This window comes from Littorina saxatilis, linkage group LG14 (assembly GCF_037325665.1).
Source record: "Littorina saxatilis isolate snail1 linkage group LG14, US_GU_Lsax_2.0, whole genome shotgun sequence".
In the NCBI taxonomy this organism is placed as follows: Eukaryota; Metazoa; Mollusca; class Gastropoda; order Littorinimorpha; family Littorinidae; genus Littorina; species Littorina saxatilis.
In genome coordinates this window covers 44,522,491-44,547,234 of record NC_090258.1, presented here as the reverse complement: position 1 = coordinate 44,547,234, position 24,744 = coordinate 44,522,491, and the positions used below count along the sequence as shown (strand labels likewise).

Sequence of the window (24,744 nt, the reverse complement as noted above, 5' to 3'; positions counted from 1 at the left end):
TGCGTGTGTGTGGTGTTAGATGTGTGTCTGTTGAAGTCTGTGTGTGTGTGTGGTTAGATGTGTGTCTGTTGAAGTCTGTGTGTGTGGTGTTAGATGTGTGTCTGTTGAAGCCTGTGTGTGTGTGTGGTTAGATGTGTGTCTGTTGAAGTCTGTGTGTGTGGTTAGATGTGTGTCTGTTGAAGTCTGCGTGTGTGTGGTGTTAGATGTGTGTCTGTTGAAGTCTGCGTGTGTGTGGTGTTAGATGTGTGTCTGTTGAAGTCTGTGTGTGTGTGTGGTTAGATGTGTGTCTGTTGAAGTCTGTGTGTGTGTGGTGTTAGATGTGTGTCTGTTGAAGTCTGCGTGTGTGTGGTGTTAGATGTGTGTCTGTTGAAGTCTGTGTGTCTGTGTGTGTGTCTGTGTGTGTCTGTTGAAGTCTGTGTGTGTGGTGTTAGATGTGTGTCTGTTGAAGTCTGTGTGTGTGGTGTTAGATGTGTGTCTGTTGAAGTCTGTGTGTGTGTGGTGTTAGATGTGTGTCTGTTGAAGTCTGCGTGTGTGTGGTGTTAGATGTGTGTCTGTTGAAGTCTGCGTGTGTGTGGTGTTAGATGTGTGTCTGTTGAAGTCTGCGTGTGTGTGGTGTTAGATGTGTGTCTGTTGAAGTCTGTGTGTGTGTGTGGTTAGATGTGTGTCTGTTGAAGTCTGTGTGTGTGTGGTGTTAGATGTGTGTCTGTTGAAGTCTGCGTGTGTGTGGTGTTAGATGTGTGTTTGTTGAAGTCTGTGTGTGTGGTTAGATGTGTGTCTGTTGAAGTCTGCGTGTGTGTGGTGTTAGATGTGTGTCTGTTGAAGTCTGCGTGTGTGTGTGGTTAGATGTGTGTCTGTTGAAGTCTGTGTGTGTGTGTGGTTAGATGTGTGTCTGTTGAAGTCTGTGTGTGTGGTTAGATGTGTGTCTGTTGAAGTCTGTGTGTGTGTGGTGTTAGATGTGTGTCTGTTGAAGTCTGTGTGTGTGTGTGGTTAGATGTGTGTCTGTTGAAGTCTGTGTGTGTGTGGTGTTAGATGTGTGTCTGTTGAAGTCTGTGTGTGTGTGTGGTTAGATGTGTGTCTGTTGAAGTCTGTGTGTGTGTGGTGTTAGATGTGTGTCTGTTGAAGTCTGTGTGTGTGTGGTGTTAGATGTGTGTCTGTTGAAGTCTGCGTGTGTGTGGTGTTAGATGTGTGTCTGTTGAAGTCTGCGTGTGTGTGGTGTTAGATGTGTGTCTGTTGAAGTCTGCGTGTGTGTGGTGTTAGATGTGTGTCTGTTGAAGTCTGTGTGTGTGTGGTGTTAGATGTGTGTCTGTTGAAGTCTGCGTGTGTGTGGTTAGATTTGTGTCTGTTGAAGTCTGCGTGTGTGTGGTTAGACGTGTGTCTGTGTTTGTGTTTAAGCTGCTCCACTGAACCATCGCATTCAGGAGTCTGTCTGTTTCAGTATGCATGTGGTATTTAAACCATAAGCAAAGCTTTTACCACATTATACAAGTGGACACACAGGAATGCGTGAGACTAGAAATGTGCCAGCCACTGACATCACACAATGGTATCAATACACAAAAAATAATGTGGGAATTGATCAAATCAGCTGACAGAATCAGATGTGAGTAAAACAAAACCACTATTCAAAATTTGAGTATAACTGCTGAATTATCACCTGCCTGATTAACATTTGTAGAAATATCAGCTGCAACATGTACACCCTGTTCAAGTCAATAAGACACCCATACTAATCTTAAAATGCACTGTATATTCATAGCCATGAAACATTAATTTATCTTTATATGCTCTAAGCTGTCAGTGCAAAACTCTCAGTCTCTGTCATAGATATACGTCAGAGTCAGAGTCAGAGTCAGAGTCAGAGTCAGAGTCAGAGTCCCACTGTAACTGGGACATTCGCAAACTGAAAAAAAAGAAGAGATATGGGTAATCAATGAAGTTACACAAACTGACCACACAAAGAGAATCATACCCAGGTGATCCAAACAGGAAAACAACTGGGAACCTGAAGGAACTCATTGCCTTCAACAACTGCTTTCTGGACACTAAGTGCAATCTTTCAACCACTGCTTTCTGGACACTGAGTGCAATCTTTCAACCACTGCTTTCTGGACACTGAGTGCAATCTTTCAACAACTGCTTTCTGGACACTAAGTGCAATCTTTCAACAAATGCTTTCTGGACACTAAGTGCAATCTTTCAACAAATGCTTTCTGGACACTAAGCGCAATCTTTCAACAACTGCTTTCTGGACACTAAGTGCAATCTTTCAACAACTGCTTTCTGGACACTAAGTGCAATCTTTCAACAACTGCTTTCTGGACACTAAGTGCAATCTTTCAACAACTGCTTTCTGGACACTGAGTGCAATCTTTCAACCACTGCTTTCTGGACACTAAGTGCAATCTTTCAACAACTGCTTTCTGGACACTAAGTGCAATCTTTCAACAACTGCTTTCTGGACACTAAGTGCAATCTTTCAACAACTGCTTTCTGGACACTGAGTGCAATCTTTCAACCACTGCTTTCTGGACACTGAGTGCAATCTTTCAACAACTGCTTTCTGGACACCGAGTGCAATCTTTCAACAACTGCTTTCTGGACACTGAGTGCAATCTTTCAACCACTGCTTTCTGGACACTAAGTGCAATCTTTCAACAACTGCTTTCTGGACACTGAGTGCAATCTTTCAACCACTGCTTTCTGGACACTAAGTGCAATCTTTCAACAACTGCTTTCTGGACACCGAGTGCAATCTTTCAACAACTGCTTTCTGGACACCGAGTGCAATCTTTCAACAACTGCTTTCTGGACACTGAGTGCAATCTTTCAACCACTGCTTTCTGGACACTAAGTGCAATCTTTCAACAACTGCTTTCTGGACACTGAGTGCAATCTTTCAACAACTGCTTTCTGGACACCGAGTGCAATCTTTCAACAACTGCTTTCTGGACACTGAGTGCAATCTTTCAACAACTGCTTTCTGGACACCGAGTGCAATCTTTCAACAAAACAAATTTTGACAGTAGGCACCAAGCATACAAACCCTTATTCATATGCAAAAAATAAAAAAATAAAAATAAAATAAAAAGTGTAATATGAATGGGTTTTCTCATGGTTTGGTTCGGTACTGAAATCAGTACAGGATCACAGTATAATGAGTATTCATTCACAATCAACACAAATTATTGCAATAATCCAAAAGCCCTGAAAATTACCAAAAATTGACAAAAGTCAGTAATCCAGAAAAATATTGCATAACACGAATGATCGTTTGGCAAAATTGCTGATCGTTTGAAAAGAATGCTGATGTTTTCAAAAGCCGTCAAGAAACGTTTCATTTCCACGGCCGCCACTCTCCGCCATGCTTGGCCGGGTCTCCATTGGGGTCAATCGGTTTGTTGTTGGGCGCCACCATGGTTGACCGGTACTGGTCCAACCGCTTCAGTAACTGCTGTACAATGTCAGGATTGCTGCCTGCGACGTTGTTGAACTCGCACGGATCTGAAGGAATGTGAAACAAACATGGAGATTTCTCTGGCACACAGTTGAAGGAAGCATTGAGAGGTTTCTGTCCGCACTGAACTAATATTGGTGAGCCCTGAAACTTGCTGTATTCGTGGATTTTATTCTCCTCGGAGGCCGAGTGAAAAATATGGACATTCTGATTCTGAGATTGCAATGAGAATTCTCTTTCAGAACTGAATGTCAACCGTGTATCGAGTTTGCTTTCACCCAGGTTTTCAGAAAGTTGAGGAGGGGGGTACCAGCTGTTATCGTTCTTTGAAATATGACCCATGACCAGCTTATAGTCCCCAGCCCTAATGGCCGCAAACTTGTTGACGGGGTCAATGTTGTGTAAAACATCTGTCCTGATTTCTGGACCGTTCTCTTTCAGCATGTCCAACATATCGAAGCCATCTTGCATGTTCAAGGTCGAAGGGTCACCGCCGGCAGCGTGGAACAAGGTTGGAAGCCAGTCGGTGACGTGGAAAAAGTTGTTGGATATGTAGCTGTTGTTGCCTAGCAACGGACTGTTGATGAGGCCGACGCCACGCACCCCTCCCTCCCACATGGTGTTCTTCACTCCCCTGAAACACATCACATCTTGAATTGTTTTACGTTGACTATTAGGGACAGCAAACTTGCACACCATACTGTTCAAATTAAGCAGTCTCTACATAAAATACACAAAATGCAACGTAGATTTTTTTTAATAACTTCCTCATCTGTAAACCAAATTACTTCATATTTGGTGTACATTCATTTCAGTTTCTGCATTGCCAGTCCACAAAGTGGCAAATTTATACGTCAAATAGGTCAAAAGAAGCACATGCATACACACACACACACACAACACCACCACCTTTATACCTGAGAGGCCAGTTGCAGGCTGCGTTGCCGTCATAGCCGTTGGTGGGTCCACCGTTGTCTGTGGTGAAGACGATGATGGTGTTGTCCATAAGACCGGTGTCTCTCAACGCGGCTACCACACGCCCCACTGAGTCGTCCAGCGCTGACACCATGCCTAGCAACACACATATCATGCCTAGCAACACACAGATAACATGCCTAGCAACACACACATATCATGCCTAGCAACACACACATGTCATGCCTAGCAACACACACATACTATGCCTAGCAACATACACATACCATCAACAGTGATTTGAGCCCTGACTGATAATAATTCGGTATCCTTAAAGAAAGTGGGATTCCAACAGTCACTGACTGAACACTGGACAACAGTCACTGACTGAACACTGGACAACAGTCACTGACTGAACACTGGACAACAGTCACTGACTGAACACTGGACAACAGTCACTGACTGATCACTGGACAACAGTCACTGACTGAACACTGGACAACAGTCACTGACTGATCACTGGACAACAGTCACTGACTGATCACTGGACAACAGTCACTGACTGATCACTGGACAACAGTCACTGACTGAACACTGGACAACAGTCACTGACTGAACACTGGACAACAGTCACTGACTGAACACCGGACAACAGTCACTGACTGAACACTGGACAACAGTCACTGACTGATCACTGGACAACAGTAACTGACTGATCACTGGACAACAGTCACTGACTGAACACTGGACAACAGTCACTGACTGAACACTGGACAACAGTCACTGACTGAACACTGGACAACAGTCACTGACTGATCACTGGACAACAGAAAACTTGCCTCGCGTGACTGAGACTGCTGCACATTGCAATCCACTTTTAAAAGCATTACAACTTCTTCTCCTTTGCAAAAAGGCATTCAAACTCAAAATTGAACAGTATAGAAGTGCTTACCAGCAAAAAGGCATTCAAACTCAAAATTGAACAGTATAGAAGTGCTTACCAGCAAAAAGGCATTCAAACTCAAAATTGAACAGTATGGAAGTGCTTACCAGCAAAAAGGCATTCAAACTCAAATTGAACAGTATAGAAGTGCTTACCAGCAAAAAGGCATTCAAACTCAAAATTGAACAGTATAGAAGTGCTTACCAGCAAAAATTCTGCGCTTGACATCTTTGATCTTGTGTGTGAATCTCTCGATGTATTTCTGCGGCACTTGCAAGGGATCGACTCCATTCCCAGCATGCACTGACTGCTGGGCGAGGTACAGGAACAGCGGCTGCACACACAGAAATAGACATGAATACATGTATTGAAATGCCCATAGAAGATGTCACTACAGTCAAACCTGTCTGCACTGACCACAGGCACCTACTGCTGAGAGAGGTACGTGTGCACCTACTGCTGAGAGAGGTACGTGAACACCTACTGCTGAGAGAGGTATGTGAACACCTACTGCTGAGAGAGGTACGTGAACACCTACTGCTGAGAGAGGTATGTGAACACCTACTGCTGAGAGAGGTACGTGAACACCTACTGCTGAGAGAGGTACGTGAACACCTACTGCTGAGAGAGGTACGTGAACACCTACTGCTGAGAGAGGTACGTGGGCACCTACTGCTGAGAGAGGTACGTGTGCACCTACTGCTGAGAGAGGTACGTGAACACCTACTGCTGAGAGAGGTACGTGAACACCTACTGCTGAGAGAGGTACGTGAACACCTACTGCTGAGAGAGGTGCGTGTGCACCTACTGCTGAGAGAGGTACGTGAACACCTACTGCTGAGAGAGGTACGTGAACACCTACTGCTGAGAGAGGTACGTGAACACCTACTGCTGAGAGAGGTGCGTGTGCACCTACTGCTGAGAGAGGTACGTGAACACCTACTGCTGAGAGAGGTACGTGTGCACCTACTGCTGAGAGAGGTACGTGGGCACCTACTGCTGAGAGAGGTACGTGTGCACCTACTGCTGAGAGAGGTACGTGTGCACCTACTGCTGAGAGAGGTACGTGGGCACCTACTGCTGAGAGAGGTACGTGAACACCTACTGCTGAGAGAGGTACGTGTGCACCTACTGCTGAGAGAGGTATGTGTGCACCTACTGCTGAGAGAGGTACGTGGGCACCTACTGCTGAGAGAGGTACGTGTGCACCTACTGCTGAGAGAGGTACGTGGGCACCTACTGCTGAGAGAGGTGCGCGGGCATCTACTGCTGAGAGTGGTACGTGTGCACCTACTGCTGAGAGAGGTGCGTGGGCACCTACTGCTGAGAGAGGTACGTGAGCACCTACTGCTGAGAGAGGTACGTGGGCACCTACTGCAGAGAGAGGTACGTGAACAGCGGCTGCACAGAGTTAACACAGAAATCGACACAAACATTGACATGAGCACAGAGTTAACACAGAAATAGACACAAACATTGACATGAGCACAGAGTTAACACAGAAATCGACACAAACATTGACATGAGCACAGAGTTAACACAGAAATCGACACAAACATCGACATGAGCACAGAGTTAACAGAGAAATCGACACAAACATCGACATGAGCACAGAGTTAACACAGAAATCGACACAAACATCGACATGAGCACAGAGTTAACACAGAAATTGACACAAACATTGACATGAGCACAGAGTTAACACAGAAATCGACACAAACATTGACATGAGCACAGAGTTAACACAGAAATCGACACAAACATTGACATGAGCACAGAGTTAACACAGAAATCGACACAAACATTGACATGAGCACAGAGTTAACACAGAAATCGACACAAACATTGACATGAGCACAGAGTTAACACAGAAATCGACACAAACATTGACATGAGCACAGAGTTAACACAGAAATCGACACAAACATTGACATGAGCACAGAGTTAACACAGAAATCGACACAAACATTGACATGAGCACAGAGTTAACACAGAAATCGACACAAACATTGACATGAGCACAGAGTTAACACAGAAATCGACACAAACATTGACATGAGCACAGAGTTAACACAGAAATCGACACAAACATTGACATGAGCACAGAGTTAACACAGAAATCGACACAAACATTGACATGAGCACAGAGTTAACACAGAAATCGACACAAACATTGACATGAGCACAGAGTTAACACAGAAATAGACACAAACATTGACATGAGCACAGAGTTAACACAGAAACCTTTCACACAGTGGAACCTGTCTTGTTGCTTTTTCAAATATTGAATACTTGCTTTCATTTGCATTAAACAAAATTAATTGTGTAAATCTGGTATGACACAGTGAGCCATGTAGTATAAATATCTCTGTTGAAAAAAAATAACCCTTTTACATTTTGTATTACTTTCTGATCTGAGAAAAAATTTTTTTTAAAAATGAAAAATAATGTATTCATCATTTTGTAATAATCTTATAACCCCTTTTTTGTGTTCTTCTCTAGTGGCATTTCCTGTCAAAATTGAACAATGTAACACTTTCATACATTACAAGCACTAAACTCACCTCAGAAGGATCGTGGTCCTTGATGACTTTCTCGGCCTCAGCGGTGTACATGTCGGTGGAGAAATTGCCGTTCACGTCCCACAGTGTGTCTTCATTCCTGTGAAAGTCCAGTCCATACATACTGCCCTGCACACATGACAAATCAAATAAATAATGAAATAAATAAACAAATATTTATATAAATATATAACATATCAGAAGATGTGCAAAAAACAATTTTTTTTTTTTTTATTTTTTTTTTTTAACCTCAGTTGCATGCAGGTTTGCTACTACAATTATTTTTTGCCTTTTTATTATATCTTTTTTTTTTTTGTGTGGCTTGGAGCAAACCTTCTTCATAGGTCTTTTCTTTTCAGATGTGTACAATTTTTAAATCAATAAACCTTATCAGTAAACTAATATGTTCAAATAAATAAATAAATAAAAATAATCATAACATAAATTTATTCCTAATGTTCAGCTCAGTTTCCAGTACACCAAATCTTTTTTAACACTCAACTTATACCAGGCCCCTGAGGGTTAAGTCCCTTTGAAAAATAAATAATATTTCAAGGGGTGTCCCATATCTAAATTTACTTATACACATTTTTCCAATCAAGATTAAATGGGTAAGATACTTAAACATTTCATGTGTCAAACCATTCTTATCTCGCACATAAATCAGCACATCTGTTGCTTGTAGAATAATTGCTATGTTATATCGATTGTAGAACAATGTTTCAACATGCTTCCACAAATGGTGAATTTTACTGCAATAGAAAAAGAAATGTTCAATGTAATCAACTTGTTCAATACAGTATGGACATTTATCATTATTTGCGAGTCCCATTTTTAAGAGGAGAATATTGGTTGGGTATATATTGTGTAATATCTTCCACTGTAATTCTTTTAGTCTGGTTTCTGTTGTTGTTTCTTTTGCATTAAGCCAAACTTTTTCTTCAATACTAATACCAAGTTTGTTCAGCCAAAATCGAACACAGCAGGGTGGACTATATTTCATATCTGTCATAAAATTTCAAAAATCTCTAGCTTTTAACATCACTTTATCATTAAAATACAATTTCGAGAATTCTTCAGTGACAGCATATACATAATCCGTATTGTTCTTTAAATAACGAGACAACGCCGAGTGAACAACAATGTACTGTAAATAGAGTTCTGGTGAAGTACCAATTAGGTTCTGTACATTTTGAAATGACAAAATGGAATTGTTTTCTAAGAGGTCATTGACATGTGTTATTCCTTTTTTTGCCCAGTTGTCAAAATAAATTACATTATTTTGATATTTTATATCGATATTATTCCATATGCATGCCATCTTCAGAGATGACGAAGAGTGCAGTGTATTATGTTCCAACCAGACTCGCAGTACTTTGCTCCAGAAGGAGGACTGAAGACTATCTAACCCTTTAAACTTTTTAGGACCAATAATTGAATTAAAACATGATAAATCTGTTCCAAAATTACGGAAATATAATCTAGGAATCCAAGTCCATGTACTATTGTTATTCATATTCGAGAGCTGAGCAAGCCAGCCGCACAGAATAGATTCTTGCAATATTTGCATGTCAATCATTTGGATTCCTCCTGTTCCTATTCCACTGCACATAACACTTCTCTTCACTTTCTCAAACGCTTTCTTGTTACAATTAATTTTCCTCCAAAGAAAACGAAACAATAACGTATTAATTTCTTTCAACACAGGTTCAGGGATGCATATTGCCTGCATAACATAAACGAGCTGAGAAATCAAAAAACTTTTTATTACGCACATTTTACCAAATATGCCAAGATTCCGTTTTTCCCAGTTTAAAATCACCTGCTTAATACTCTTAATTCGTTGTGTCCAGTTTTCATCCACGAGGGAGGCACTGGATGTATTGCAAAAATATATTCCCAGAATCTTCATTTGTTTAACCCATCTTAATCCGTATCCTCCCTCGTTGCTATTCCGTTTTGATCCAATCCACATTGCTTCTGATTTTACTCTATTTATCTTCAAACCGGATATAATTGTAAACTCGTCTAATATCCCCAAAACAACTTTAATGTCATCTTTATCACGCAGAAACATGGTAACATCATCGGCATACAGAAGTGCCTTCAAAATCTTTTTAAACATATGCACTTCTTCTGAATCGTCAGTTTCAATTTCCAAACCTTTTACTTCAAAACCTTTTCGAAATCGGGTTGCAAGCAGCTCAATTCCAATAACAAAAGCCAGTGGTGAGAAAGGACAACCTTGTCGCACCCCACAGCTGACTTCAAAATCACTTGAGAGCCAACCGTTGTATCCAATGCAGCTTCTTGTGCTACTGAACAATACTTCTACCCAACGTAAAAAATCTGTTCCAAATCCGTATCTCTTAAAGGCATATAACATAAACTCTTTCGATATACTGTCAAATGCTTTTTTGAAATCTAAAGCAAGTACCAAACCAGGTTTTTCTTGTAATCTAAAGTGTTCAATAACATCATCTATTGTTCTCAGCGTATGAGAGACGTTTCTACCTTTAATAAAACCAACTTGATCTTCGTGTACTATGTTTTGAATAACTGGGCTTAGACTATTTGCTAAACATTTAGCTAAAATCTTATAGTCTGTATTTGTCAAAGAAATTGGTCTCCAGTTTGCTTGTTTGTTTGTTTGTTTATTTGTTGCTTAACGTCCAGCCGACTACGCAGAGCCATATCAGGACGAGGAAGGGGGGGATGAAGGGGGCCACTTGTCAAGCGATTCCTGTTTACAAATGCACTAACCCATTACTTGTGTCCCAGCAGGCTTTAGTAAAACTAAATTAATACCTGCTGGAAGATTACCAGTTTCCAGTATGTTAAAATAGGCTTAACCTATCTACTGCTGGACTTACATCAGAACACTAACAGATTAAACTATACATGAATCGCGAGACAAGCGGCAAGAGAAGAGATTTTTGGAAAAAATACAGGTGAATGAGCAAGAAGGCAGAAAAAAGAAAAGAATTCATGAAGAAAAAGAGAGCATGACAGGAAAGAGGAACCAAAAATCTACCTAACAGCAAACTAGAAAGCTCCTGCGGTTCCAAAAACAGGAGGGGCCTTTAATTTCATAACCGCAGTGCCCCACTGCGGGAGGTCTCCAGTTTGATAAACTGTGTTTTGATAAGTCTTTCCCTTTGTGGATCAGGGTAATAACCGCCGATGCTTGGGTGAAGGACAGACTTCCATTCTCAAATGATTTGTTAAATGAATCAACAATAAGAATTCTTAACTTTGACCAAAAAAACTTAATAAATTCTGTGGTAAGGCCGTCCATGCCTGGTGAGGAACCATTTTTCATCAATTTAAGTGCCGATGATGCCTCTTCAACCGTTACATTTCCTTCACACTTTGCCTTCTCCTCATCACTTAACTGAGGAACATCGCAATCTTGCAAAAAGGATGTAATATTATTGTCTAAATTTTCATCAGGTAATTTTCGTGAATAAAGAGTTTGAAAATACTCTCTCTGAGCTTCCAGTATATCAAATTGATCTGTAATGACTTCACCATTCTCCAGTTCTAATCTTGGCATTAATTTAGAATGTGCACGTGATTTTTCTAAGTTAAGAAAATACTTTGTATTTGTTTCTCCTTCTTCGATCCATTTTACTCGTGATCTTGTCTGGGCACTGTGCAATTCTGTTTTTTCAATTAGTTCCAAATTCAATTTTAACTTTTCTTGTCGAAAAATAGCGTTTTTATCATCTGGGTTTTTGGCTAAATGTGATTCGCATACATTTAAATCATGTTGCAGTGTTATCTTGTCTGTTCTCTTTTTTACGGCATTTTTCTTGCTGTATTGCATAGAGATGTCCTTAATTTCCAGTTTTAGTAACTCCCAATTCAATCCCGCATGCTGTGTCGGCTGCTCAGAGAGAAAATTATCAATGGTCTGATTCATAATATCAACGTATGCCTGTTGTTTTAATAGAGAGTTGTTAAATTTCCAGTACCCTGGACCTCTGCATGTATCAGTACATTTTAGTTGTAAATAAACACCCCTGTGATCAGTCGAAGGTAGTGAATATATATTGCATTCAAGCACTTCGTCAATTACGTTATCATTTAATAACATGTAATCCAGTCGCCGTGCAATAAATGTACCCCCTCCCTTTGACCATGTGTATTCTTTTTCTTGTGGGTTGCAAATCCGCCACATATCATTCAAAGCACAATCATTTATAAAAGAGTTAAAGGCTTTTACCAAACTCTCTTGGTGTTTTTGGCCACTGATAATATCAAGTTCATTATTCAACACGGCATTAAAATCTCCACAGACTATTTTCCTTTCACAATCACATTCTTTGACTTTGACAGCTAAATCATGTAAAAATTCCTTGATCTCTTTTGTTACACTGGGTGCGTATATATTAAACACACATACATCTCTATTCTCAATGGATATTCTTATTGCAATAACCCTATCGTTTAATGTAAAGGTCTTCCATGCGAACGAAAACTGCTTTCTAATTAATATAATCTGACCTTTACTGTGTGCAGTACTTTCTGAAAAAATCAAATCTCCTCCCCATTCTTTTTTCCATAACTCCACCACACCTTTGGTAACATACGATTCTTGAATACATATAATGTCGTATTTTTTTTCCTTGAAATGTCGAAAAAGACTTTTGCGTTTTGTTGCATTTCGTAATCCACGCACATTAAGTGATAAAATGTTTAACGTATCCATAGGAAAGAGGGTACAAGGTCAATAAATACAACGAGTGTAAACACTTGAATCGTAAGACAATCGGGAAAGTCCATAGTCCGGGCCAGGTCGTAAGGGTTGAGAAACTTGGACGTGCAAAAAACAATTGAAATCCAGCAGAGACTTCCTTCTGAGATTTGTAAAAATCTCTCAGCAGAGCTAAACCTCCTCAGGGGGAACCGATATAAATATATATATTTTAATATATAAATAAAGACAATATTAAGACACAAAGTGACATACAAAAATTTCAGCTATGTAAATTACAATACTGTTAATTAAGTCAAGTATTAATTTTATCTCAATGGAAAAATCATAAAGCTTTAATACTCATTATGAAAGTTCAGTTGCACATCCTCTCATTACCAGATGGAGCCTCAAGGTACAGACACAACTTGCTCCACCCCCCCCCCCCCCCACCCCCCCAAAAAGGAAGATAGTCACTTGTTCATTTCAATGATAGTTATTCTGTCAGGTGTTAAGACATTGGTTCCGAATACCTCTGACGAGTTGACTCTATTACACAAGTTGACTCTATTACACAAGTTGACTCTATTACACAAGTTGACTCTATTACACAAGTTGACTCTGTTACACAAGTTGACTCTATTACACAAGTTGACTCTATTACACAAGTTGACTCTATTACACAAGTTGACTCTGTTACACAAGTTGACTCTATTGACTATTACACAAGTTGACTCTATTACACAAGTTGACTCTATTACACAAGTTGACTCTATTACACAAGTTGACTCTATTACACAAGTTGACTCTATTACACAAGTTGACTCTGTTACACAAGTTGACTCTATTACACAAGTTGACTCTGTTACACAAGTTGACTCTATTACACAAGTTGACTCTATAACACAAGTTGACTCTGTTACACAAGATGACTCCATTACACAAGTTGACTCTATTACACAAGTTGTATGCAATTAGACAGCTTACTTCCCTTTATTTATTAGATTCCCTCCAAAGAAATGACACAACATCTGAATGAAATGGAAATGCCTGCATAATCAAGGTGATAACCTCCCCTGTCACTAGATAACCTCCCCTGTCACTAGATAACCTCCCCTGTCACTGGATAACCTCCCCTGTCACTAGATAACCTCCCCTGTCACTGGATAACCTCCCCTGTCACTGGATAACCTCCCCTGTCACTAGATAACCTCCCCTGTCACTGGATAACCTCCCCTGTCACTAGATAACCTCCCCTGTCACTGGATAACCTCCCCTGTCACTGGATAACCTCCCCTGTCACTGGATAACCTCCCCTGTCACTGGATAACCTCCCCTGTCACTGGATAACCTAACCTGTCACTAGATAACCTCCCCTGTCACTAGATAACCTCCCCTGTCACTAGATAACCTCCCCTGTCACTGGATAACCTCCCCTGTCACTAGATAACCTCCCCTGTCACTGGATAACCTCCCCTGTCACTGGATAACCTCCCCTGTCACTGGATAACCTCCCCTGTCACTGGATAACCTCCCCTGTCACTGGATAACCTCCCCTGTCACTAGATAACCTCCCCTGTCACTGGATAACCTCCCCTGTCACTGGATAACCTCCCCTGTCACTGGATAACCTCCCCTGTCACTAGATAACCTCCCCTGTCACTGGATAACCTCTCCTGTCACTGGATAACCTCCCCTGTCACTAGATAACCTCCCCTGTCACTAGATAACCTCCCCTGTCACTGGATAACCTCCCCTGTCACTAGATAACCTTCCCTGTCACTAGATAACCTCCCCTGTCACTGGATAACCTCCCCTGTCACTAGATAACCTCCCCTGTCACTAGATAACCTCCCCTGTCACTAGATAACCTCCCCTGTCACTGGATAACCTCCCCTGTCACTGGATAACCTCTCCTGTCACTAGATAACCTCCCCTGTCACTGGATAACCTCCCCTGTCACTAGATAACCTCCCCTGTCACTAGATAACCTCCCCTGTCACTGGATAACCTCCCCTGTCACTAGATAACCTCCCCTGTCACTGGATAACCTCCCCTGTCACTGGATAACCTCCCCTGTCACTAGATAACCTCCCCTGTCACTAGATAACCTCCCCTGTCACTAGATAACCTCTCCTGTCACTAGATAACCTCCCCTGTCACTAGATAACCTCCCCTGTCACAGGATAACCTCCCCTGTCACTGGATAACCTTCCCTGTCACTAGATAACCTCCCCTGTCACTGGATAACCTCCCCTGTCACTAGATAACCTCCCCTGTCACTGGATAACCTCCCCTGTCACTGGATAACCTCCCCTGTCACTAGATAACCTCCCCTGTCACTAGATAACCTCCCCTGTCACTAGATAACCTCCCCTGTCACTGGATAACCTCCCCTGTCACTGGATAACCTCCCCTGTCACTGGATAACCTCCCCTGTCACTAGATAACCTCCCCTGTCACTAGATAACCTCCCCTGTCACTGGATAACCTCCCCTGTCACTGGATAACCTCCCCTGTCACTAGATAACCTCCCCTGTCACTGGATAACCTCCCCTGTCACTAGATAACCTCCCCTGTCACTGGATAACCTCCCCTGTCACTAGATAACCTCCCCTGTCACTGGATAACCTTCCCTGTCACTAGATAACCTCCCCTGTCACTAGATAACCTCCCCTGTCACTGGATAACCTCTCCTGTCACTGGATAACCTCCCCTGTCACTAGATAACCTCCCCTGTCACTAGATAACCTCCCCTGTCACTAGATAACCTCCCCTGTCACTAGATAACCTCCCCTGTCACTAGATAACCTCCCCTGTCACTGGATAACCTCCCCTGTCACTAGATAACCTCCCCTGTCACTGGATAACCTCCCCTGTCACTAGATAACCTCCCCTGTCACTGGATAACCTCCCCTGTCACTAGATAACCTCCCCTGTCACTGGATAACCTCCCCTGTCACTGGATAACCTCCCCTGTCACTAGATAACCTCCCCTGTCACTGGATAACCTCCCCTGTCACTAGATAACCTCCCCTGTCACTGGATAACCTCCCCTGTCACTAGATAACCTCCCCTGTCACTGGATAACCTCCCCTGTCACTGGATAACCTCCCCTGTCACTGGATAACCTCCCCTGTCACTAGATAACCTCCCCTGTCACTGGATAACCTCCCCTGTCACTAGATAACCTCTCCTGTCACTGGATAACCTCCCCTGTCACTGGATAACCTCCCCTGTCACTAGATAACCTCCCCTGTCACTAGATAACCTCCCCTGTCACTAGATAACCTCCCCTGTCACTGGATAACCTCCCCTGTCACTGGATAACCTCCCCTGTCACTAGATAACCTCCCCTGACACTGGATAACCTCCAATGTATGATGTAGTTGAATAACCTCCCCTGTAAGTTGTAACTGGATAACCTCCCCTGTCATTAACCTGATTGGCTTCGTGGTCAAAGTAGTCCTCTTTTCCAGTGTAGTACCCCAAGAAACTCTCGAAGCCTCGTCTGGTCGGCAGGTAGGGCTCCGTGAAGAATCCTAGATGCCACTGTAAAAACAAAATAAAGGATAACATCGTTTAGAAATCAAGTTTTTTTTGTTTTGCAAGATGAAACTATGATCCAAGAAAATAAAATGTTCCATTGTTTTGTTCAGTCCCTGCTGAGCTGTCTACATGTCAATGTGTCTCTCTCTCTCTTAGTAATGCTAAATATTACCTTCTGACTTGTAATATTGTAATATTACCAAGGACTAGCTGGATCGTTCTCAGCTCTCACACTTTTCCGAGTCTGCTCGATCGCCGTTCATTTCGGGGGGCCACAATCATGAGAAGAGAGAAAGAGCGAGCGAGAGAGAGAGAGAGAGAGAGAGAGAGAGAGAGAGAGAGAGAGAGAGAGAGAGAGAGAGAGAGAGAGAGAGATGGACAGTGAATATGCATATATATGTGTGTGTGTGTGTGTGTGTGAGTGTGTGTGTGTGTGTGTGTGTGTGTACGTGTATGTGAGAGACAAATGAGAGATAGACAGCTAGACAGAGAACGCCAGAGAAAGAAAGAACGCGCGAGAAATAGTATGACGTCATTACTCATCATAAAAATTCATTACACTGTATATCACGTGCGGTCATTCCATTCTTTCCATGAGCTTACCATCACGAAGAAGGCAGTAACGTGCCGAAATATTGATTATAGATATAAACGTACCTTAAACCTGGTTACTGGTGTGTTTTCTTTTTATTAAAAACTTCTGACTTGATTCTTAAAAAAAACCCAATGCTCTGTCAAATGTGTATGGGTTATGGAAGACCTGCTTTCCCTTGTTCCCATAGAAACACTGCGGCAAGCCTACAATGTCACGCGTAGCTTGCATCAGTGTTTCTATGGAAAAACAAGGTAATGCAATTCTTCCACAACCATAAAAACCTGACCGAGTTATTTCCAGAATCCATCTGTTTAATGTAGACAAGACTGTACTACATGAGAAGTTTACTGCCTTAAAATATTTACATATCATTTGATTTCATTCAATAATAGCTTTCACCTTTCCAACAATGTGTCGCCTGTAGCCGAGGGTTTCCAGGTGTTGCGGCATGATTGTTTCGTTGAGCGGCAATCCGTATGGTGTGGCTTCTCCGATCACTCCCACCTGCATACCTGTACATCACAATCACTAGTATAATGCACATGCTCTGTGAATCTCTAATTGGCAAACAAAACAAAAACCACACATGATACAAGCATGAGCTCGCACACACACACACACACACACACACACACACACACACACACACACACACACACACACACACACACACACACACACACAAGCAAAACAGGCTCTACCTACAATACATACGGTAATGATGTTTTCATACTAACCTGTGTCTTCTTCTCCTTCGTCGTTCACTAGATGGAGATGCCAATCGCCCGCACGAAAGCAGCTGTACTCTGTAGGTCCTCCAGGCCACTACTAACCTGTGTGATTGTGTGTGTTTATTCTGGATGAATGCATGATGCTGGAGTTGCCAGCAAAATGTACTGAGCATGTACCTGTGTGTATAGGGTGCCTGCCAGTCATGGGACAGGTGTTTACCTGTGTGAAGGGTGTGAGAGACAGGTGTTTACCTGTGTGAAGGGTGTGAGAGACAGGTGTTTACCTGTGTGAATAGGGTGTGAGAGACAGGTGTTTACCTGTGTGTATAGGGTGTGAGAGACAGGTGTTTACCTGTGTGAATAGGGTGTGAGAGACAGGTGTTTACCTGTGTGAAGGGTGTGAGAGACAGGTGTTTACCTGTGTGAAGGGTGTGAGAGACAGGTGTTTACCTGTGTGAATAGGGTGTGATAGACTGGTGTTTACCTGTGTGTATAGGGTGTGAGAGACTGGTGTTTACCTGTGTGAATAGGGTGTGAGAGACTGGTGTTTACCTGTGTGAAAAGGGTGTGAGAGACAGGTGTTTACCTGTGTGTATAGGGTGTGAGAGACAGGTGTTTACCTGTGTGTATAGGGTGTGAGAGACTGGTGTTTACCTGTGTGTATAGGGTGTGAGAGACAGGTGTTTACCTGTGTGAATAGGGTGTGAGAGACAGGTGTTTACCTGTGTGTATAGGGTGTGAGAGACTGGTGTTTACCTGTGTGAATAGGGTGTGAGAGACAGGTGTTTACCTGTGTGAATAGGGTGTGAGAGACAGGTGTTTACCTGTGTGAATAGGGTTTGAGAGACTGGTGTTTACCTGTGTGAATAGGGTGTGAGAGACTGGTGTTTACCTTTGTGAATAGGGTGTGAGAGACAGGTGTTTACCTGTGTGAATAGGGTGTGAGAGACAGGTGTTTACCTGTGTGTATAGGGTGTGAGAGACTGGTGTTTACCTGTGTGAATAGGGTGTGAGAGACTGGTGTTTACCTGTGTGAATAGGCTGTGATAGACAGGTGTTTACCTGTGTGTATAGGGTGTGAGAGACAGGTGTTTACCTGTGTGTAGGGTGTGAGAGACAGGTGTTTACCTGTGTGAATAGGCTGTGATAGACAGGTGTTTACCTGTGTGAATAGGGTGTGAGAGACAGGTGTTTACCTGTGTGTATAGGGTGTGAGAGACTGGTGTTTACCTGTGTGAATAGGGTGTGAGAGACAGGTGTTTACCTGTGTGAATAGGGTGTGAGAGACAGGTGTTTACCTGTGTGTAGGGTGTGAGAGACAGGTGTTTACCTGTGTGTATAGGGTGTGAGAGACTGGTGTTTACCTGTGTGAATAGGGTGTGAGAGACAGGTGTTTACCTGTGTGAATAGGGTGTGAGAGACAGGTGTTTACCTGTGTGTATAGGGTGTGAGAGACTGGTGTTTACCTGTGTGTAGGGTGTGATAGACTGGTGTTTACCTGTGTGTATAGGGTGTGAGAGACTGGTGTTTACCTGTGTGTATAGGGTGTGATAGACAGGTGTTTACCTGTGTGTATAGGGTGTGAGAGACAGGTGTTCACCCGTGTGTATAGGGTGTGAGAGACTGGTGTTTACCTGTGTGTATAGGGTGTGAGAGACAGGTGTTTACCTGTGTGTATAGGGTGTGAGAGACAGGTGTTTACCTGTGTGTATAGGGTGTGAGAGACAGGTGTTTACCTGTGTGAATAGGGTGTGAGAGACTGGTGTTTACCTGTGTGTATAGGGTGTGAGAGACTGGTGTTTACCTGTGTGTAGGGTGTGATAGACTGGTGTTTACCTGTGTGTATAGGGTGTGAGAGACAGGTGTTTACCTGTGTGTATAGGGTGTGAGAGACTGGTGTTTACCTGTGTGTATAGGGTGTGAGAGACAGGTGTTTACCTGTGTGTATAGGGTGTGAGAGACAGGTGTTTACCTGTGTGTATAGGGTGTGAGAGACAGGTGTTTACCTGTGTGAATAGGGTGTGAGAGACTGGTGTTTACCTGTGTGTATAGGGTGTGAGAGACTGGTGTTTACCTGTGTGTAGGGTGTGATAGACTGGTGTTTACCTGTGTGTATAGGGTGTGAGAGACAGGTGTTTACCTGTGTGTATAGGGTGTGAGAGACTGGTGTTTACCTGTGTGTATAGGGTGCCTGCCTGTCATGATGGCGCTGCGTGTGGGGGAACAGATGGGCGACACGTAATATTTGTTGAGGATGATTCCACTGTACGCCAGGGCGTCAATGTTGGGTGTGGAAATTTCTGACCCATGGAATCCGACATCGCCCCAACCCTGGAAAAAAAAGAATCACATGTATTATAGTATGTATACATTGCTTCACGCTCACACACACAGGAATACACACAACCACATACTGTGACACACACACAGGAATACACACAACCACATACTGTGACACACACACAAATTGCAGGTGCCTTGACTATTTTATGTGTCATTGCACTTTAAAATACTGTCGCGGACAGTTGTATGTAGTTATAAGGTTCCTTGGTCGGGCGTTGCTGACAGGTACCTGTGTCAAGGTGGGAAGACCTGTAGCTGGGCTTAGCTCAGTGATTCCACGCCTTGCACGCTTTGCACGGGACGTTCACGGTAGGCTGCGCGCTATTTGTAGAGTTCACCGGTTACCTGGTTGCTGACTGTAAAATTCATAAGCATTCTTTTTTCTGTCTCGGCCGAGACCAGATGTTTGTCGAACGGCTTCGAAATTCGTGTGTGAATTGTCGTTTGAGTTCGAAGTTATTTTCAGTAGTAATGTACGTCTACTGTGGACTTTGTTAAAGTCGGTTGCGTAAAGTGTACGCGATGATTTTCATTAGCCTGTGTGAGGTAAGTCATATTTCTTGGTCTAATTGGATAGACTTTTGTCAGTTTTTTGCTGAAGGTGAATTAGCGGCCGGTGGCAGGGGACAGGGAACCTACATTAGTTACCAGTTGTACTGTTTTTGTCTCGTCTTTGTGTTGTTGTAAATAGTGTTCATCATAGTGTTTAAAAGGAAATCATTATAACGGTAAATTATATGGTAGAAGGAAACCAAAGTTTAGAGTCATTGTGCTTCCTCCTCATCCCTAATAATGATGTCTATTGGAGGAGGAAGTCACGTGTCTTATATTTTTGGGGAGATTATTGACTTTGGCCTTCTAGGCTTTCAGTGTTTACTGTCGAAGACAGACCGGACGGGAAGGTGCGAACCCTAGCTTCACAGCATGGAGGAGGCACCACCACGCTGCTGCTTGAGCAGCCAGTTTGGACTCTCGCATCGTCACCCCCACGCTGCTGTGTGAGCAGCCCCTCTGGATCATCTCCGAGGCTTCATTACGCTGTTTTGAGCAGCTATTTTGTAACGTCACAGCGGCGCAACCACGCTGCTGTTGGGCAGCAACATCGAACCGGCGCCGTCGCTGCATGCAGAGTGTGTGCCGTGTGACAGCTCTCAACTGGGCTGATTCTCTCACCCCCGCGACAGAGACGCAGGTGTCGACCCGAGGGCGCCCCCCCCCCCCCCCCCCCCCTGAATTCGTCGAACGTGTAGATAAGTACTTTCTTACGATAGATATCATTTATGGAATGAGGAGGGCCTTTATGACGTACGTGCTTTGTGTTTGACTATCCTGATTGTCTCGTATGTCGTTTGTTGACATTATTTTGACTGTTGTGTACTTTCTCATGTTCATTATGTTCATCTTCATGTATTCGTGTTAACCCTTCCATTGTTCCATCCATCGTCACCCCCATATTTTACCCAACTGGGAACTATTAAATACTTACATTTATTTACATCGGTGTTCTGTGAGTGCTGTGTGGTGTGGCCAAAGTTTTTGTGTGAAAAACTAAACATGCAAACGTGCATGCACGCGACAAATACCTATGCAATCTTAAGCTCAGAACAATTCACATGCACTTTTTTGACAAATGCAATATTTTAGGAAAGGCTCTCCTTTCATTTCTGTGGTGATATGTAGTACAGATCCATGTGATTAGGCAAAAAAATAAAGTGTGTTTACGGTATCCCGACCGACGCTATTTTTCCGCGCCACCCTAGACTTTTTATTGGCATTTGGGGAGGAAAAAAAAAAGGCTTTGTTTTTTGGCAAAATAACTTAAAAATATGGTTTTTTGACCCAAAAAAAAAAATAACATAAAATAAATCCCGACCTACCGACCCTATTTTTTTGCCTATGTTACCGTAAACAGACTATTTTTTTTTGTTGGCCTTAGGTAGCAGGTACATATACTATCCTGACTTATCTCATCACCTTCCTCCACAGACGGAACAAATCCAGATAGCATGACAAGACTACACTGACCCTCTTTTGAGACACTGTTATTCACCAATTTTTGGCTCACGTAAGTGTAGCCTATGCGATCGTAACTTTGTCTGTGCGTGCGTGTGTGCGTGCGTGCGTGTGTATGTCTGTGGTAGAAACTTTAACATTTCGTCATTTGAAGACATCACATTATGACGTAAGAGGGTTAGACGTCACGCGAAGGAATTACTGAAAGTCTCGGTCATTGTTATTTTGAGCGGGCCGAGACTAGTTGGCAGTCGTGTCCCTGTAAGTAGGCTACATGCAGACAGACAGATCTAGATCTAGTGTCTCGCTTTCTTGCACAGTGTCACCTATGCTTACTGTGTGTGTGTGTATGTGACGGAGTGTTTGTGTTACTGTTTGTCGATTTCTTACGTGAGCCTTGAAGGCTTCGCCTCTTGTCTGTTCATAACATCTGCAAGTTTGACTCAGTTTTCAGCTCACTTCTTTTTGACACATCATTTTTCTACTATTTTTGAGGTCATAAAAGGGATGGTGTGTGGAGGGGGTGGGGGGGTGGTTGGGGTGTGAAGGTTGTGGGGTTCCCAATTTGTATATATATTTATTATACCAGATCATCAGCAATAATGAAGACAATGTGTGGATGCGGAGAGGCGGCCATGGCAACACTTGTTGCCGAGACAACCAGCAGCACCAGCCTTACAATGCAATCCATTCTGAAACATGCAAGGGACAGTCTGTGAACTCATGTGGTCTTGATTACAGTAGCTACGCAAACAACAACTATAACTACAAAGTCAACATCAGTAACAACAATAGGAATACATCACGTATGCTCTGCACGTTTTTCAGTTAAAGCAAAATATATATATGTTTGGGCATGTAAAATACTGCAGATAATGTAACATGTTCTAAAATGTAATCTTTGAGAGATTTCCACACTGCAAAAAAATATGTGTGTAAAATATGTGTGTACAAAATGTGTGTGTAAAAAATGTGTGTAAAATATGTGTGTAAAAACTGTGCAAATAAAGGTACTGCATGCAAGGAAATGGGTTGAAAGGAAATGCAAAATTGTGTCTCATAAAGTCATCATTTGCACACAATAAACAAAACAAAATTCGTTATGAAATTTGTTCAAGTTGATTCATACATGAAAATAAAGAAAAATTCAACACAAAACGAATCAAAGTGTTAGCTTGACATAGTGCTTAAAGAGGTAGACAGTTCCATCACAATTTCACATCCAGATCCAGATCACAAATGTAATCTAATAATTAGGTCCACGAGTTGCAAACACATTACATGGCAACCGTTGAAAAACATATCTTAAGAAATGTAAATAACAAAGTGACTGTGGTGAGATGAAGAAAGGTTCAAGATTTAAACAGTGGTAATCTTGAACTTTAGCGTGTTAAATTCATAGCTCAGAATCCAGTGACATTCTTTACTTATTTTTGATACAAGTCCATGTAAGCAAGCCAAAGAACATTTGTCGTGAAATTAATTGACGGATTGAGCTTCAAACTTAGGCATAATTAATTAATTTGGTTGTTCAATCGACGAAAATGCACCGAAAATGGCGTACGTTGTCAACCATGGGACATCATTTACACGAAGGAGTTGTCTCCCTTGTTCGCTCATACGGATAATTTCTTCTTTGACCCATGTAAACGAAATGCATTCGTACAGTTCATCGGAGTTCATTCCGTAACTTCAAAGGGATCTAAAATGACTTGTTATGATTACAAATGCAGGTTCTACAAATTTGGAGACTTAAATGCCTCTGAATTATGAGCTATGAATTTAACACGCTAAAGTTCAAAATTACCACAAAGTTAAAAAACAAAAGAATTCTGTACTCATTGATACAAGGACAGCACAATAATTCGAATTTTCGCGAAAATGTAATGCGAAAATGTAAAGCGAAAATTCGTATTATAATCATTGTGCTGTCCTTGTATCGGTGAGTACAGATATCATAACAATACAATGTCCTCACAACGTACCCACGCTGCTAGCTATCATGGTATGTAGTACGCTAAATGGGTGCTGGTCACAACATCTAAACTAGTAAGTAACTGTGATAATTCCCTGCAGGGAAAAAACAAATCTGAACTTTTAAAGAGCAAACCGAAGAGTTCATGCGTCAAAAATGAACCATTCTACATTGCTTCTTTCCCCTTCCCACAAAGTACAGTTATAAACACGAGTGTGAACGTACCTGTACTGATATTTCATGCCACCGCGATATACCTGGCAGAGCTAGTGGAATGAATAGACAAGTGTACACACCCACTCTCCCTCCTATCACGCGGTGTTCGAGTCAGTGTTTACATACTTTACCCGCAGAGTTATCTTTCCCGAGAAAAAACCCACATCTATAAGTACAAAACTATACAAACAAAAGCATCACTAGTATAATTTCTCTTTCTTTTTACATTTAGTCAAGTTTTGACTAAATGTTTTAACATAGAGGGGGAATCGAGACGAGGGTCGTGGTGTATGTGTGTCTGTGTGTGTGTGTGTGTGTGTGTGTGTGTGTGTGTGTGTGTAGAGCGATTCAGAGTAAACTACTGGACCGATCTTTATGAAATTTTACATGAGAGTTCCTGGGTATGGTATCCCCAGACGTTTTTTTTCATTTTTTCGATATTGTATTGTATGGGGAGATTTATATAGCGCTTGACGTTCTCTAAGCGCTTTACATATTAATTTCTGCCGTGTGAGATGGAATTTTTTACACAATATATAACGCATTCACATCGGCCAGCAAACCTCAAGCCTATTAGGGCGAGCATTCACCTTTCACGGCCTTTATTCCAAGTCACACGGGTATTTGGTGGACATTTTTATCTATGCCTATACAATTTTGCCAGGAAAGACCCTTTTGTCAATCGTGGGATCTTTAACGTGCACACCCCAATGTAGTGTACACGAAGGGACCTCGGTTTTTCGTCTCATC

At 42.3% G+C, this 24,744-nt stretch overlaps 1 protein-coding gene and 1 long non-coding RNA gene across 3 annotated transcripts; one reads left to right on the top strand and one right to left on the bottom strand.

Moving 5' to 3' along the window:
• Nucleotides 1-1,429: 1,429 nt before the first annotated feature.
• Nucleotides 1,430-24,129, bottom strand: LOC138947856 (arylsulfatase B-like). Of its 2 annotated transcripts, XM_070319416.1 has the most exons (9): nucleotides 24,004-24,129; nucleotides 22,390-22,495; nucleotides 19,622-19,778; nucleotides 17,116-17,228; nucleotides 16,014-16,124; nucleotides 7,877-8,002; nucleotides 5,517-5,646; nucleotides 4,372-4,525; nucleotides 1,430-4,088 (listed from the first exon to the last, which is right to left on the bottom strand). In XM_070319416.1, the coding sequence occupies exons 1-9, from the start codon at nucleotides 24,018-24,020 to the stop codon at nucleotides 3,335-3,337; spliced, it is 1,668 nt and encodes a 555-aa protein (XP_070175517.1). In that variant the 5' UTR covers nucleotides 24,021-24,129; the 3' UTR covers nucleotides 1,430-3,334. The 2 variants fall into 2 exon arrangements, with proteins under 2 accessions (XP_070175517.1, XP_070175519.1); XM_070319418.1 differs by lacking the exons at nucleotides 19,622-19,778; nucleotides 22,390-22,495; nucleotides 24,004-24,129 and adding an exon at nucleotides 17,625-17,667.
• On the top strand, nucleotides 9,459-11,907 carry LOC138947857 (uncharacterized). The gene is made up of 2 exons (XR_011449843.1): nucleotides 9,459-10,498; nucleotides 10,991-11,907. It is a non-coding gene; the product is annotated as an uncharacterized lncRNA (long non-coding RNA).
• Nucleotides 24,130-24,744: the final 615 nt, after the last annotated feature.

Coding starts and splice junctions, on each gene's coding strand:
- LOC138947856 (XM_070319416.1), bottom strand. Junction 16,125..17,115: donor GGCGACACATTGTTGGAAAG/GTGAAAGCTATT, acceptor TTGTTTTTACAG/TGGCATCTAGGATTCTTCAC. Junction 4,526..5,516: donor CAAGCGCAGAATTTTTGCTG/GTAAGCACTTCT, acceptor GTGTGTTGCTAG/GCATGGTGTCAGCGCTGGAC.